This window comes from Drosophila montana, unplaced genomic scaffold (assembly GCF_035044405.1).
Source record: "Drosophila montana isolate Dmon_TW-CO22-7 unplaced genomic scaffold, ASM3504440v1 contig_3216_1, whole genome shotgun sequence".
NCBI lineage: Eukaryota > Metazoa > Arthropoda > Insecta > Diptera > Drosophilidae > Drosophila > Drosophila montana.
The window spans coordinates 38,810-53,878 of record NW_026998096.1 but is presented as its reverse complement, the minus strand read 5'-3'; the positions used below and the strand labels follow the sequence as shown (position 1 = coordinate 53,878).

At 43.3% G+C, this 15,069-nt stretch overlaps 3 protein-coding genes across 5 annotated transcripts; all 3 read left to right on the top strand.

Moving 5' to 3' along the window:
• Positions 1-1,047: 1,047 nt before the first annotated feature.
• LOC135433033 (fibroblast growth factor receptor homolog 2-like) lies at positions 1,048-2,333 on the top strand. The gene is made up of 2 exons (XM_064688963.1): positions 1,048-2,114; positions 2,183-2,333. The coding sequence occupies exon 1, from the start codon at positions 1,116-1,118 to the stop codon at positions 2,061-2,063; it is 948 nt and encodes a 315-aa protein (XP_064545033.1). The 5' UTR covers positions 1,048-1,115; the 3' UTR covers positions 2,064-2,114; positions 2,183-2,333.
• Positions 2,334-2,600: 267 nt separating this feature from the next.
• On the top strand, positions 2,601-15,009 carry Pex1 (peroxin 1). Of its 2 annotated transcripts, none has more exons than XM_064688962.1 (9): positions 2,601-2,850; positions 2,941-3,067; positions 3,167-3,270; positions 3,954-4,068; positions 4,131-5,714; positions 5,774-5,970; positions 6,036-6,659; positions 14,639-14,739; positions 14,799-15,009. In XM_064688962.1, exons 1-9 carry the CDS (start codon positions 2,758-2,760, stop codon positions 14,866-14,868), a joined length of 3,015 nt encoding a protein of 1,004 aa, XP_064545032.1. In that variant the 5' UTR covers positions 2,601-2,757; the 3' UTR covers positions 14,869-15,009. The 2 variants fall into 2 exon arrangements, with proteins under 2 accessions (XP_064545032.1, XP_064545031.1); XM_064688961.1 differs by having other exon boundaries at positions 14,636-14,739.
• On the top strand, positions 10,490-14,610 carry btl (breathless). Of its 2 annotated transcripts, none has more exons than XM_064688959.1 (3): positions 10,490-10,676; positions 10,997-13,872; positions 13,936-14,610. In XM_064688959.1, exons 2-3 carry the CDS (start codon positions 11,242-11,244, stop codon positions 14,515-14,517), a joined length of 3,213 nt encoding a protein of 1,070 aa, XP_064545029.1. In that variant the 5' UTR covers positions 10,490-10,676; positions 10,997-11,241; the 3' UTR covers positions 14,518-14,610. The 2 variants fall into 2 exon arrangements, with proteins under 2 accessions (XP_064545029.1, XP_064545030.1); XM_064688960.1 differs by having other exon boundaries at positions 10,490-10,692.
• Positions 15,010-15,069: the final 60 nt, after the last annotated feature.

Below are 15,069 nucleotides of genomic sequence, written 5' to 3'. Positions count from 1 at the left end.
ACAGCTTATACAGAAATGAAAAAACAAAACTGCAATAAACAAATAAAAGCGCCAAATATTGCAAGCAACATGAACAATTTTTTGCACACGAAATACATTTTTAGAAAGTTTTTTACAAAATATATACAATAACAATTACAAAACATTTTATAACATTTTATGTAGATTTTTTATACAAAGAAAAATATATATACACATGTATATACTACGTACATATATGCAATTTATGAGCCAATTTATTCTCACAAGCCACAAAATTATGACGAAGACTGATATGGAGCAGTTTATATTATACAAAAATACACGCCTACACATATATATTAAATACACTTAAAAAAAGCTTTGTAACGATCTTTTTCAAACAGACGGTTAGTGTCTTTCCATTTATTAAAACTCAAAACTTATCGAATTTAGTTGAACTATAAGTCCATATGTATGTACTACGAGTAATACATAAATTTTGTAGTGCCATTGGCATGAATGAGATGGTCTTTTTGCATATCTTTTCTAACGTTTTTTAATTTGCCAAAAAAAAGGAAATAAAGCGAACATGAACGAAACCCTTAATGAACTAGCACGCTGCATTGTTAGTTTTAAATATTGTGTTATTTAATTTCATAAGAAATCAGCATGGTATACGAAAAACAAATACAAGAACAGATGCCGCATTTTTATACATATATATTTACATATACACAGACATATTAAAACATAAACACTAACTATTTTAAATAAATTATTAACCAAATAAACTAGCCAAAAGAAAAAGTTCGTTTTTGTAAAGCTGCGCAAAGTTTGTGATATAAATTTTAAAAAATTCTCAAGAGCTGCCAGACTTTTAACTGGAAGCGCGTAATTTAAAATTCATAAATGCTCCAGAGCTTTCGGTTTTGTATTTGCAGCAACAGATTGCTTTTGGTGTTGCCAGCTTGTTTTTTATATACCAGAACGATAACTACTGCTAATCTATCGATTATTATGCCTCGCACTTGGTGTGCGGGAGCTCATCCGCGAATATATAAATGCCAGTCGCAACCGCAAATTTAAGTGTTTTGTCAACGGCAACAACACTCACTTTAAAAAATTCAGCAACAACTCAATTACTCCACTAGACAATGCAAAGGCTGCTGATCGTTATTTTCATCATAACCAGCAGCAGCAGCAGCCAGTTGGAGGATCCACAGGTGGACCCACTATCGAATTGTCTGAAAAAGTATAACTCCCTGCGGCAACAAGCCAAGCTGCGGCACGATGCAGAGGTGCGAACGCTGCAGAAGCAGTTGCCAAAGTTTACAAAGCCCTCGAATCGCTTGCAACATTTGGTCTCCGGCGAAACCCTGATCCTCTCTTGCCCCAACACAGCGAATCCGCCAGCAAACACCTCTTGGACCTTCAAGAGGGGAGAAGACTATGAGCCACTGCAGCGTGATATTGGTGGCTACAAGTTCCGGCGCTGGTCCCTGATCATGACGAATGTCATTTCAATGGATTCGGCCATGTACAAGTGCACGGTGTGCAACACCCTCGGCTGTATTGACTTCGAGTTCACCGTTGTGGTCATCGATCGCCTCCGTGCCTCGCCAAAAATTAAGAAGATGGACAATAAAACGGCGCTGATCAACACTCGGGTGGAGGTGAAATGCGATGTGTTGTCCGATGCTAAAGCGGCTGTCGAGTGGATACGTGTGATGCAGCACAATCACTCACGGCCCCTGAAATTGGATTCACTGGATCGAGATTTGGTGCGCTTACCGTTGAACACCACAGTGGATCAGCGCGAATTGCTGCTGCTGAACAATGTGACGCACCAGGACGAGGGCTGGTACACGTGTGTGGCGTCCAGTTCGTTGGGCAGCAGCAATGCCAGCTTCTATCTGCAGGTAATCGACCATCTGCCCTATTTGTATGTCAGCGATCTCTACCGATCCGATCCCATGGGTTTCACTGTGACTATCGGGATGATAATGCTGCTGATTCTGCTTGGAACTGCGTTAGTGCTGGTATACAGGGTGCGCCGGCTGCGGAGGCAAAATGCATTAGCGGTCAGGTCGTTCAGCATTTAATGATTGCTTTGGAACAGAGTCTTCAAACATTTTGCTACGTGGTATATTGAAGTAAGTCAATAACAATTTTAGTTTCTATTGCGTATCAAGATAATTCGAATGTACTCTGTAATTGCAAGGCTCACTATTCTCCTCACGTAACGGAAACCAACGATTATTGTTATTGCATTTATAAGTGTGCAAACGATCCGTGGGATCAATGAAAATTACGACATTTATTCTTGGAAGATGTTTGCATATAAATATACATACATGCATGCTGTATTGTAAGTTAAGTTAACATATTTTTAAGTAAACAAGCCAAGCAAAGAATTTGTTAATTGTATTTAAGAACCAATTATTAACATTTACCTCGTTAACAGTACATCATATTTAATTGTTGGCGCGTTTTTTAAATTGTGCTATAATGTTTAAATATGTGCAGCAACAGTTGGTCTTGCGGAGCTGCCAACTTTTTATTTTAATAACAGCGCGATAACGTTTAAAAAGCAATGTTAATTTAAAATTCTGTTATGTTATGTATCGATACATTATGGCTCATCTCTAGTGAGCGGCAGTCCAGCCACAAGAGTGGAACAGCTGGTCGCGAAAATTTAGCTCCTATTGGAAATTTTTATTTAAATATGATTTAAACACGATTGCACACTAAAATTTTGCGTTTAATTGTGTCACATAGTGCGCGCCAGCCGGGAGAATGTTTAAACGCACATTCAAAGTGGTTTATCGGCCGATTCGTAACAACTTCTTGTTGCTGCCCGATCAGTACTACGGTGTCGTTTCAACTTATGTGAGTGTCCAAAAGTCAACTTAATATGCCATTGGACCGCAGATTAGATAAGTTTTCATGGGAATATAATATAAATTGTATATTACTTAGGACACTGGCTGCCTTAGCCTTCAGTACAATGGCCGTGTGCACTATGCCTCTTGGGCGCCACAGGCGGGCGGCGGTGGCATCAAAGACACCGAAATTGGGATCAATGCCAGGGCGGCCAAGGAGCTCGGTGAGTTACTTAATAAGCGGAAGTGCCAATGTGCTGCCAATTGCCAAATTATCGTTTTTATATACGCTACAATGCACTCTGCTCTCCGTTTTCTTATAGGTCTGCATGAAAACGATTTGGTCAAGTGCGCCCTCATCGCTGACGTTCTAAATCTGCGCAGCGTGCACGTCACGCCCGTCTCGGCCAAAGATTGGGAGATCATTGTGAGTACTTATCTACATATATACTTATAAATACACACACATATAAACGTTTGTATGTGCGTGCGTGTACGTGTGTGTGAGTGTGTGGCTGCGGCCAGATAAAAATAATTTTATATCGGATTAGCTTTTGGCGCGGGCGTGCTTGCAGTGTTTATTTATGTGCAGCCGCTAGTTTTCGCCGGCATTGCCATTGACCCCAACGGGGCTTTCTTTTATCAGGGATAGACAATCTTAAAGTAACGGTCAACAGTTTAAATACAGTAATTGAATTATTGAGATTGATTGTGTTTAGACTTTCATTTTCATTATCAAACTTTTTTATACTGTTATGCTTTTGCCCTATATAATTAAATATTATTAACAGAGATAACTGCTACCTTGTAATAAAATTATATGTATCTGTCACCTAACTATTTTACTCATCCTCTTTTATTGCTTCATATGTAAGCCTTTTTTAAATTTTGAATTGATTGCATAGAGCGATGCTTTTAACATAATCTCTATTGCTCTCTCTTTTTCTATCTCTATCTCTCTATCTATCTTACACGCTCTTTTTCTTTTTTTTACAATTATGCGTTTTCTCTATTAAACACACACTTTAAAACATGTTGCAAAAAGCTTCTTATCATCTTCTTAGCATCCTTGATATGATAGAAACTAATCTTTATAAAATATTCTTTCAGGAGCTGAGCACGGAGAAAATCTCTGGCAGCGTACTGGAACAAACGCGCATTGTAAACTCATCGCAAATCTTGCTAGTCTGGATAAACAAGTCGATGCAAGTGGCGCTGACAGTGGGTAAATATTTTGATTAATGCTTGGCGCACCACAACTAACAACACTTTTAATCCTCTCTAAAGATCGCCTAAAGCCGCATACAAACTATGGACGTCTTGATCACAACACGCAGCTGGTTGTGGCGCCAAATCTGTTCAAGGGTCTGACCAATGGCAATGATAACGACAACGCCGAGGAAAGCAATAAACTCTCGCGCAGCAAGACCAGTGCGCAGGTGCGTGATGAGGTGAAAACGACCCCGTCAGCCCTTATGCACTCCGCAACAATGAGCAATGTGAAAAACAACTTGCAACGGAACAAGAGGCAGGATCACATGGATCGTTTGAAGAAGGATTTGCGCCGTGAGAGCTCACGTGTCTTCGAGTTTCGTGTCATACGAGGACTCTGGCATGAGAAGGCACAGGAATCGGATGTGTACATAACGCAATCGCATTTGCCCGAATTCATGGATCTGGAGCAGTTCTACAGCATGCGCACCGCTGGCGATAAGGAGTACTATGTGCGTGTGCGACTAGCCTGCGATGACGAGGATGGAGATTTGCCAGCTACTATTCATCCCTCCATCGAGTTAAATGCGAATCTGATGAAGCTACTGAACATTAAGGAGCTGGAGCGAGTTGTGCTGCGCCCCAAGACGACGGTCGTGAACTTTGTGGAGAAGATTGAGCTGTTTGCGCACAAGAAGACGCATTACAAGATTATTGAGAATGCATTTAAGCGATTTGTGATTGAGAGAACGCAAAAAGCGGCCATGTTGTTCAATCAGGAGGAGGTGGTGCGCCTGGAGGACGATCTGCTGGTGACAGTGGGTATAATGCCCGATCATTTTCGCTATTGCGTTGTGGACGCACAGTTCCTAAAAGAATCGAAAATCTATGCCGCCGATTTGGTGCGTCCCGTGAATGAAATTATCAAGGAGCGACCGCCAGCAAAAACGCCACTAAGCGTCAAGGATTTGATACGACTGCCAGAGTATGATCGAATTGTGGATCAAGTGGTCAGCGAGCTGCGCATGAATCTGTGCCTCAACTCACAAAACTCGGTGCTGCGACAGGGCAATGTGCTGCTGACCGGCGCCGCAGGCACTGGCAAAACGGTGCTAGTGGAGCGCATATTGGAGCAGTTGTCCAGGCAACCGGATTACTGTTACTTTGATATATTCTACTGTTCGCGCAGCAAAGGACGCAAAACGGAATCAATACAAAAGGATTTGCGTAACATATTCACTTCCTGCCTATTGCATGCACCTGCAATTGTGGTGCTGGAGAATCTGGATGTGCTGGCGCATGCTGCCGGCGAGCAGTCCAGCCAGGATGGCGAGTACTTCAACCGCATGGCAGACACTGTCCATCAGCTCATCATGCAGTATACCAGCAGCAATGCGATTGCTGTCATTGCCACGGTCAGTGAGCTGCAGACGCTGAACAAGCGCCTCAGTGCGCCACGTGGTCGACATCTGTTCCAAACCGTGGCCCGGCTACCCAGCTTAGAGCGCGCCGATCGTGAGATTATATTGCGTGAACTATGCAGTCATATTGCGTCCAGGGACTTGGATGTGGTCAAGTTCTCTAACCTAACGGAAGGCTATCGGAAGTGCGATCTTGTACAGTTTGTGGAGCGCGCCATTTTCTACGCCTATCGCATTAGTAAGTCGCTGAAATCAGTTATCGAGCAGTCTTAACCAAGTTTTTTATCCTGCTGATAGGCAAAGCGCAGCCGCTGTTAACGAATGATCAGCTCATAGAATCCCTCGAACACACGAATTCTTACTGCCTGCAGGGTATTCAAAGCAATCAAAAGACTGGCGCCGAAGCGAATGCCAATGAAATGCGCGTGGAGGAGCTGCCCGGACTGGAGCCTGTGGTCAGTGTGCTTGAGGAGGTGCTCATGTGGCCATCAACGGTGAGTTAATAATATAATAATATAAACTTTACATATATACTTATTTATCCATTCTCTTCCAACAGTATCCGACGATATTCAACGCATCGCCTTTGCGCAATCAGGCTGGCGTCCTACTCTATGGCCCACCTGGAACGGGCAAAACGTTTTTGGTATCACAGCTGGCACGCTGCTGGAGTCTGCGCATTATTTCCGTCAAGGGTCCCGAGTTGCTGGCCAAGTACATTGGCCAGAGTGAGGAGAATGTGCGCAATCTGTTTAATAGGGCGCGCAGTGCGAAGCCCTGCGTCCTCTTCTTCGACGAATTCGACAGCTTGGCGCCAAAGCGTGGCCATGACTCCACGGGCGTAACAGACCGTGTGGTCAACCAGCTGCTCACCGAACTGGATGGCGTGGAGGGGCTGCAGGGCGTAACGGTTATTGCGGCCACATCGCGACCCGAGCTGCTCGATCCAGCACTGCTGCGCTCCGGACGCATTGATCGCCTCGTGGAGTGCCCGCTGCCGGATGCAGTGGCGCGCGTGAGCATCTTCGAGGCGCTTAGCGCAACGCTCAATCTGGATGAATGCGTGGACTTTGATTGGTTTGCGGGCAGAACCCAAAACTACACTGGCGCCGATATCCAAAGCATTCTGACCTCGGCGAACATGGCAGCGGTTAAGGAGGCGCTGGCACAATTCGGACATGAGGTGAGTGACAATTTCAACTGGCCGGAAATGCAACAAGTTCTTGGTAAAGCCATAGCCCAAACAGCAATTGCAGTTGTTGCTTCCGTTCCCAGCGCATCCAAAGTGGAAGCAGGGCGCGCAAGTGCAATAAAATTAACTATTTTTGGGGTTTTGCTTCAGTCTATGATTACGTGTCTAGCATCTGGATCAGGATTAGGCAGACTTATGCGGGTCTTGGGCCAAAAAGAAAAATATATTAAAGAAAAAAAACTGCAGACGAGGGTTTTTTAGATATATAAGTCACGTAACGGATATTTCCTTATTGATATGCGATTATCGCGCATGCGCACGTACTGCAACAACAACAGCAACAACATCAGCGGCAACGGCAGCAACAACTCAAAAGACAATGGACACATTTTCTTGTGCATAAATTAAACATAGGCCGAGGGCCGCGATAATAAAGAATGCAAGCCGAACCGAGCCAAGTAGACGAAATCCTCAGCCACAAAACATGCTTAGAATAAAAGTAAAAAAAAATAATTGAAAAGAAAAGAAAACTACACACATAATAATATGAACAACAACCCGCAATTGCAACATGCGGCAAGCACGGGACGGACACCTACCAGACAGGTAGAACCCAAGGAATCGCCGGCACTCTCGGTGCGCTCGACAGGATCGTGTATTTTTCGCTACTTGTATAAATATTATTTAAACACACACACACACCCGCACACACATGCACAATTGTGTATATCTTTGGGTACGTTTTCACGATGTCGTCGGTAACGCCGTCAACCTCGTGGATTGTCGACGATCGTCGCCACCAAATCCAAACGTTTTTTTCTTCTTATTATTTTTATATATTTTTGTTCGGTTTGTTGTTGGGGTATTCAATCGATCGTTACTTTCAGTTGTGCGCGCACATTCAAGCAAATCGGTTGGGTTCTCGACTGTGTGGGATCTGTTTCGGTTAGTGCAACGGAAGTTGTCAATAGTGCAAGCCCCGCTGCTCCCAGTAGCTCTTAGCCGTCCCCATCGAGAGAGAGAGAGAGAGAGAGAGAGAGAGAGAGAGAGAGAGTGGGCGGGCGGCTCGTGGGGGTCTTTAATAAGTATTGGCAACCAAGCGGAAATGCGCACGAGTCCACAAAAAAAGGGCGCCTGGGCAGGGATTTCTGTTGCCTGCCTGCCTGCCAGATTGACAGCCAAATGAAAGCACTGTGACAATTCGTTTTGTTGTTGTTGTTTTTCCAACTTATTTACTTCGAGCTAAAGACAAAGACGTGATTTTTTGGTCAAAGAATTTGCGTGCAAAGAAAGAATTATGTACACATTTTGCCAGACATGGATGGCGATCGCTCAAGAGCAAAATACAAAATCCAGTCAAGTGAAATGCAAAGTACATAAAAGAATCAAATAAAATATAAAACAATTTTTAAAGTGCACATAAACATGTCTGCAGACTTGCTTAACAAAAAGTTCAACTCAAAAATATGCATTTCGAATAAATATAAATAATCATACAACTAAACTTTATTGCCATCAAATAAAAATGAAAAGGCATTCAATAATAATCACAGAAAATTGATGAAAAGACATGGATTACAGTGAAATAATTGTAATAAATAATTGTGAGATTATATATAGATATACTCGGGTCTGGATACTATATCTTTATGGAGGAACGTGCTCTGAACGAGAAGCACAAATTGTGCGTATGAATTATTCAATCGCTTCATGATGCAGCATCTATCAATCAAATTGGTGACAAATGTGCATAAATAAATCGAAAAAAAAACACAAATATTTGCGCGCCTTCGCAGGCAAACTAAATTTCCAAATAGAATTCTCACATGTCCAAAAGTGTAAAAGCAATTTAACCTAAGTATAAATATTTGCTAGCAGGTGATAAATTTTGCGAAATTATTCAAATGGCCAGTCCAAAAGCGAAAAGTCTATTCTATCTTTATAATTATAAATATTTGATGTGTGCTTTAAACGTTTCGGGCCATCGTCTACAACAGTATTGACAAACTGGCAACACAAGAAGACAACAACAACAACAACAACGAAAAATAACAATAATAATAATACATATTTCAAACATACGCGTTTTGTCGGCTGGCAATAAATGAAAAAAGGAATTGAATAAATTAAAAATCGCGACGTGTGTGCATATACATACATACATACATATATCAGACAAAATCAGCATTGGCCAAACCAACAACAGCAACGACAACAAAAACAACAACAGCAACGACAACAAAAACAACAACAGCAACAACAACAGCAACAACAACAACAACAACAACTATCCAACATTAACAACAACAGCTGTCGGCTTGGCTTAAAAATAATATAAAATATAAATTTCATTAGTGCACAGTGGTTAAAGATGACAATTAAAAGAAGGCTTAGTCAGGACGTTTTTAATCGGTTAAAGTTTAAAAAAAAACCTTTTCAGTACTACGATAACATGTTTAAAGTTTTTAAAACAAAAACCAATTCAGTTTCTGAGTTAACATATATTATTATTTGCAAGCCCAAAACTGTCGAGGGCCTGGTTCACTGTTACAGTCAGATTCCTGCCTTTAGTTTCCTTTCGTAAATCTGGTTTTCCACCTTCGCCAGATTCTTACTCATTTACAACATTTGCTTTGGGTTCGGCTGTTTTTTTTTGACCATTCACAAATCAAAGCCTTAAGGATCGATTCGATTTCGTAAGTTCTTCGCTTTCAAAGTAGAGTCTGTACTCCTTAACCTCCATAATTAAGAGCCTGTGTGCAGTCCGCAATTCCCTGCTAGGAGGTCATAATAGGATATTGTTCATGATTGTTCAGTTCGTTTCTGGTCATAACCACGTAGGAGTCTTCTGGTCAGCACAACTTTAAAAAAAAATAAGCTCTGTAATCTATTCTGTAGAAAACTGGGTTAAAGTATCGTCTGCTTGCATTTCAGCGAAAAGCTTTAAATATAATTATTAATCAAATTAATTTATTATTATTAAAAACCTCATGATTCATCATTTGCCCTCCTAAATCACAATCTTAAATTTTGTGCGCTATTTCTTGATCTTATAATCACTAAAAATGCTCCCGATTAGATGACGTTTTTAGCAAATGCACGTAGCTGTCGCTGTTATCAGTTATCAGTATCCTGCCACCTTATCAACAGAAAATAGTATCTAAGCTGCGTCCGCTTTCAGTTTAGAATTTGATAAGAATCTTAGTGGTCACATCCGCAAATACCTCTGATCTTAAGGAACTGCAATGACTATCAGCTAAATCATAATTAAATAATTGCTTTGACACTCTGAGTATATCTTGCTACGTTGTATTTTGCAGCCATTCCGTTGTGAATTATCGCCTAGTTTTAGGTATGCACAGCTTGATTTGTAAAAGATAATGTCAATCTGAGCACCCATTCAAATTAGAATTATACTTGTAATGTTCGAGGAGTGTTGTGCTAAATTGATATGGATAAAAGGGTGTGTTGCTAAAAATACATCTAAAGCTAGTGACAGATAGTTTTGTATCTGATTAAAACAATTTGTTGATCAAAGTCAGCAGCCGACTCGATTTAGCCAAGGTCGCCTATATGTACCTCACATTCTTAAAGCTGAGCGTCATATAAACTTGCTTAGCTGCGTTTTTCTCTTGCAGTATATATTTCGAATTGAACCGAATCGAACCACTATATAGTAAAGCTCTTATAAGAACGATCGATCTAAGTTATTTTTTGCATACAAAACTTTTTTCTTATTCAACATATCGTAACTTAACTCAACGTTTATTATTTTATCATCAAGCAACTTATCATAAAGCTGTCATTGGTCGCTTAAATATTAAGTTTATCAAATAGAAAACATTTCTTTTTTATCAAAATATCTTGACTAAATTCTACACACATAGCCAAAAAGGGTATTTAAACTGCGACGTGCCAAATTCAGTAGTTTTTCACTGTTTTTTTTTTTTATCTTCAATCACGCTGCAAATCCAGTTGCCAATTTTGGACCACTGTGCGCATGGCATGGTAACAATGTTGACTTGTAAAAATTTACCGACCATTATTATTGTTATTGCATCAAAAATTTCTAACTGTACGAACGATTCGTAGTATCAATGAAAATGACGACATTTAACGTATACGGCATGTGGCCGATGCTCGCATATGAGTATACATATATATATAGACAACCTATAGATACTTGACTTGTGTGTGTGTGTGTGTGAGTTGACAACAGCTACAGCTACAACAACAACGACAACAACAACAACAAGGTGTTCCTCATTACAGAGGCAGTGCACATAATGGTTACCTTTTAATATTATACGCGTTGCCTTTTTCTTTAGATTTATTTTTGTGTCGAATATTACAAAAAAAAAGACTCAAACTGGACTTAACTGATAGCAATAAATTATAATAAAAATAATAGAAAAAAATATATAAATAAAAAATGTAAAAAAATGAAGCCAAGCGAATTATAAGTGTCTTGGCAAAAGCAGCAGCAATTTGGCAACAGCAACAGCTAAGCAAACAACAATCACAGTAAAAAACAGCAGCAGCAGCAGCAACAACAACAAAAACAACAACTCAGATGCTCCACTTGACAATGCAAAATCTGCTTATCATCATTTTCATCATCATCAGCCGGAGCAGCCGGAGCAGCAGCAGCAACATTTCGAGCTGCCACTATGAGGAACATCGTTGCGAAATCGATGTGCTTCAAGAGCCTCAGCCTGGCTATCGTCATGTGCCCTCGGATGTGGATATAACGCTGTCGTGCCCGCAGCCTGAGGCGGCATGGTACTACCAGGACGAGCTCATGCAATGCGGCAACAGCTGTCTGCTGGAGCGAGCACAGGCAGATCAATCGGGCATCTATTCCTGCCAGTACGAGCGCAACAAGTGGGCCAATCTTAATCTGCAGATTGGCAATCAAATGCCCAGCGATGATGTGGCCCGCTTCAATGAACATGGTGAGCTCTATTTGCAGCAGTTGAATGTTAGCCTGCTGCCCAGTTTGGGCCAGCAACTGGAGGTGTTTGTGCAGCGCACGGCGGGCGGCATGTTTCAGCTCAACTGCACTCCGGCGGCGGGCGTGACGTGGAGCAACATTAGCTGGTATCACAATAATACCCAATTGGTGGGTGGCGGCCGCATCCGGCTGAAGAAGATAACGCTAAGCGTGTCACCGCTGCAGCCGCAAGATGCTGGCAACTATCGCTGCCGAATGTGCAATGCCCACGGCTGCATTGGCAGCAACAACAGCCGCCTGGAGGTCATGACGCGTCATCACACGGCGCCCGTGTTAAGTCCCGGCTACCCGCACAATGTGAGCGTTGCGCTGGAGGAGCATGCGAGCATTGAGTGCAAACTGAAGTTTTCACAGCTGGAGCCGCAAATCGTTTGGCTGAAAAAGTATCGAGCGGATGGCGACATAAACACGCTGTTGCAGCGCCTGCGGCAACAAGCCAAGCTGCAGGATGATGCAGAGGTGCGAACGCTGCTGACCATCAAGGATGCACCGGAGTTGCTGCGACTGGGCAACGTGGACCACAGCGATGCGGGCTGGTATATCTGTGTGGCTGAGAATCAAGTGGGACGCACGCTGGGCGCTGCTTATTTGGAGGTGTCCGACAAGCCCGCTACAAATGCTGCTACAGCAACAGCAACGACGACAACGACGACGACGACGACATTGCCTTCGATCACTAGCGATGCGGATGATGATGCAGCCGATGATGCAGCAAATGATCCAACCGATGTTGCCAAAGAGAATCAGTTGCCAAAGTTTACAAAGAACTTGAATCGCTTGCAACATTGTGTCTCCGGCGAAACCCTGACCCTCTCCTGCCCCAACACAGCGCATCCGCCGGCAAACACTACTTGGACCTTCAAGAGGGGCGACGACTATGAGCCACTGCAGCGCGATATTGGCGGCTACAGGTTCCGGCGCTGGTCTCTGATCATGACGAATGTCGTTTCAAAGGATTCGGCCACGTACAAGTGCACGGTGTGCAACACCCTCGGCTGTATTGACTTCGAGTTCAGCGTTGTGGTCAACGATCGCCTCCGTGCACCGCCATTTATCCCGAAGATGGACAATAAAACGGCACTGATCAACACCCGGGTGGAGGTGAAATGCGGTGTGATATCCGATGCTGCAGCGTTCGTTGCATGGATACGTGTGATGCAGCACAATCACTCTCGACCCCTGAATTCGGACTCACTGGATCGAGATTTGGTGCGCATACCGTTGAACACCACAGTGGATCAGCCCGATTTGCTGCTGCTGAACAATGTGACGCACCAGGACGAGGGCTGGTATACGTGTGTGGCGTCCAGTTCGTTGGGCAGCAGCAATTCCAGCTTCTATCTGCATGTGGTCGACCATCTGCCCTATTTGTATGTCGGCGAGCTGTATCGATCACATCCTTTGGGCTTCACTGTGACTATCGGAATGATACTGCTGCTATTCCTGCTTGGCAGTGCCTTCATTGTATACATGCTTCGCCGGCTGCGGCGGGAGAAGCTGCTGAAGCATCGCATCGAGACGGTGCATCAGTGGACCAAAAAGGTGATCATCTACAAGCCGGCCAGCCTTGAGGGCAGCTCCTGTGCGGGTGATCTCCAAATACCTGTAATTAAGATCGAGAAGCAGCGCACAACCTTCTCCAATACAGAGACAGGCGGTTCGACAGATCCAGCACAGGGCTTTAATGAGTACGAGTTCCCCTTGGACTCGAACTGGGAGATACCCAGGCAGCAGCTATCTCTCGGCTCCATTTTGGGTGAGGGCGCCTTTGGACGGGTCGTCATGGCCGAGGCGGACGGCTTGCCGCGCAGTCCGCCGTCCTCCAATAACGGCATGGGCACCATTGTCGCCGTCAAGATGGTTAAGGAGGAGCACACGGATGCCGACATGGCCAGCCTGGTGCGCGAAATGGAGGTGATGAAAATGATTGGCAAGCACATTAACATCATCAATCTGCTTGGATGCTGCAGCCAGAACGGTCCCCTGTGGGTCATTGTCGAGTATGCACCCCATGGCAATCTTAAGGATTTTCTCAAGCAAAATCGACCTGGTCAGCTGCAGCGACGTAGCGACAGCGATGGCTATCTGGACGATAAGCCAGTGCAGCCCCATCAGCAGCTGGGCGAGAAGGAGCTAACCATGTTCGCCTTCCAAATAGCACGCGGCATGGAATATCTTGCCTCGCGACGGGTAAGGCGACATCCTCTTTACGATCGGAGGCTATATAGGTCTAATGTCTGAAAAATTTTCCAGTGTATTCATCGCGACTTGGCAGCGCGTAATGTGCTCGTCAGCGATGGCTATGTGATGAAGATAGCGGACTTTGGCTTGGCCCGGGATATACAGGATACGGAATATTATCGCAAGAATACAAATGGACGACTGCCCATCAAATGGATGGCGCCAGAGTCGCTGCAGGAGAAGTTCTACGATTCACAGAGCGATGTCTGGAGCTATGGCGTGCTCCTGTGGGAGATAATGACATATGGTGAACAGCCCTATCCAAATATCATGTCCGCCGAGGAGCTATACAGTTATCTAATAACTGGCCAGCGTATGGAGAAACCATCAAAATGCTCCCTCAACATTTATGTGGTGATGCGTCAGTGCTGGCACTTTGAGTCGTGTGCGAGACCGACATTTGCGGAGCTTGTGGAGAGTTTTGATGGCATATTGCAGCAGGCTAGCAGCAATCCGAACGATGCGTATTTGGATCTATCGATGCCAATGCTGGAGACGCCGCCATCCTCGAGCGATGAGGAGGACGGCTCTGAAACTGAAACATTCCGAGAGACTTTACCGCTTAGATATCAATATACATATAAGTTTAACTAGTGCTAGGCATGGCTTTACCATTAACATCCATCGATCCATCAATCAAAAATACTCATCAATAAATTACGTCCGATTCTGTGTAAGCAATTTTAATCAATGTTTTTCCATTAACCGACAGAAGCTGCCAAAGAAAATTTTAGTGAAGCAAAAACATTTCGTCGAATCCTATCAGACGACTCGCCCATCGCTCAGCGCCACCGATGTATCCAAATACAAGAAAACGTAAGTTCATCTCATAAATATATTTATGTAAATATACCATATATTTTCTCTTTTTACAGGTACGCACGCTTTACGAACAAGGAGAAGAGCTCCAGGGAGTTTGTGGCCAAACGGGCCACCTTGGCATAGCTCTAAAGACTAAGAAACTAAGCTAAAAGATATAATTATATAAAACCGAAGTTCGGTTTAATGGGATGCTATTTTTGCGCATGTTTTTCTTTGGGATTGTATTTTTATTATTGTTGAAATATTAAAAACGAATTTATTAAAGTTATTTTCTTTAAACTTAGTTCAAAGTCAGTTAAGTTCCGCGTTAAGATTTTTATCGTT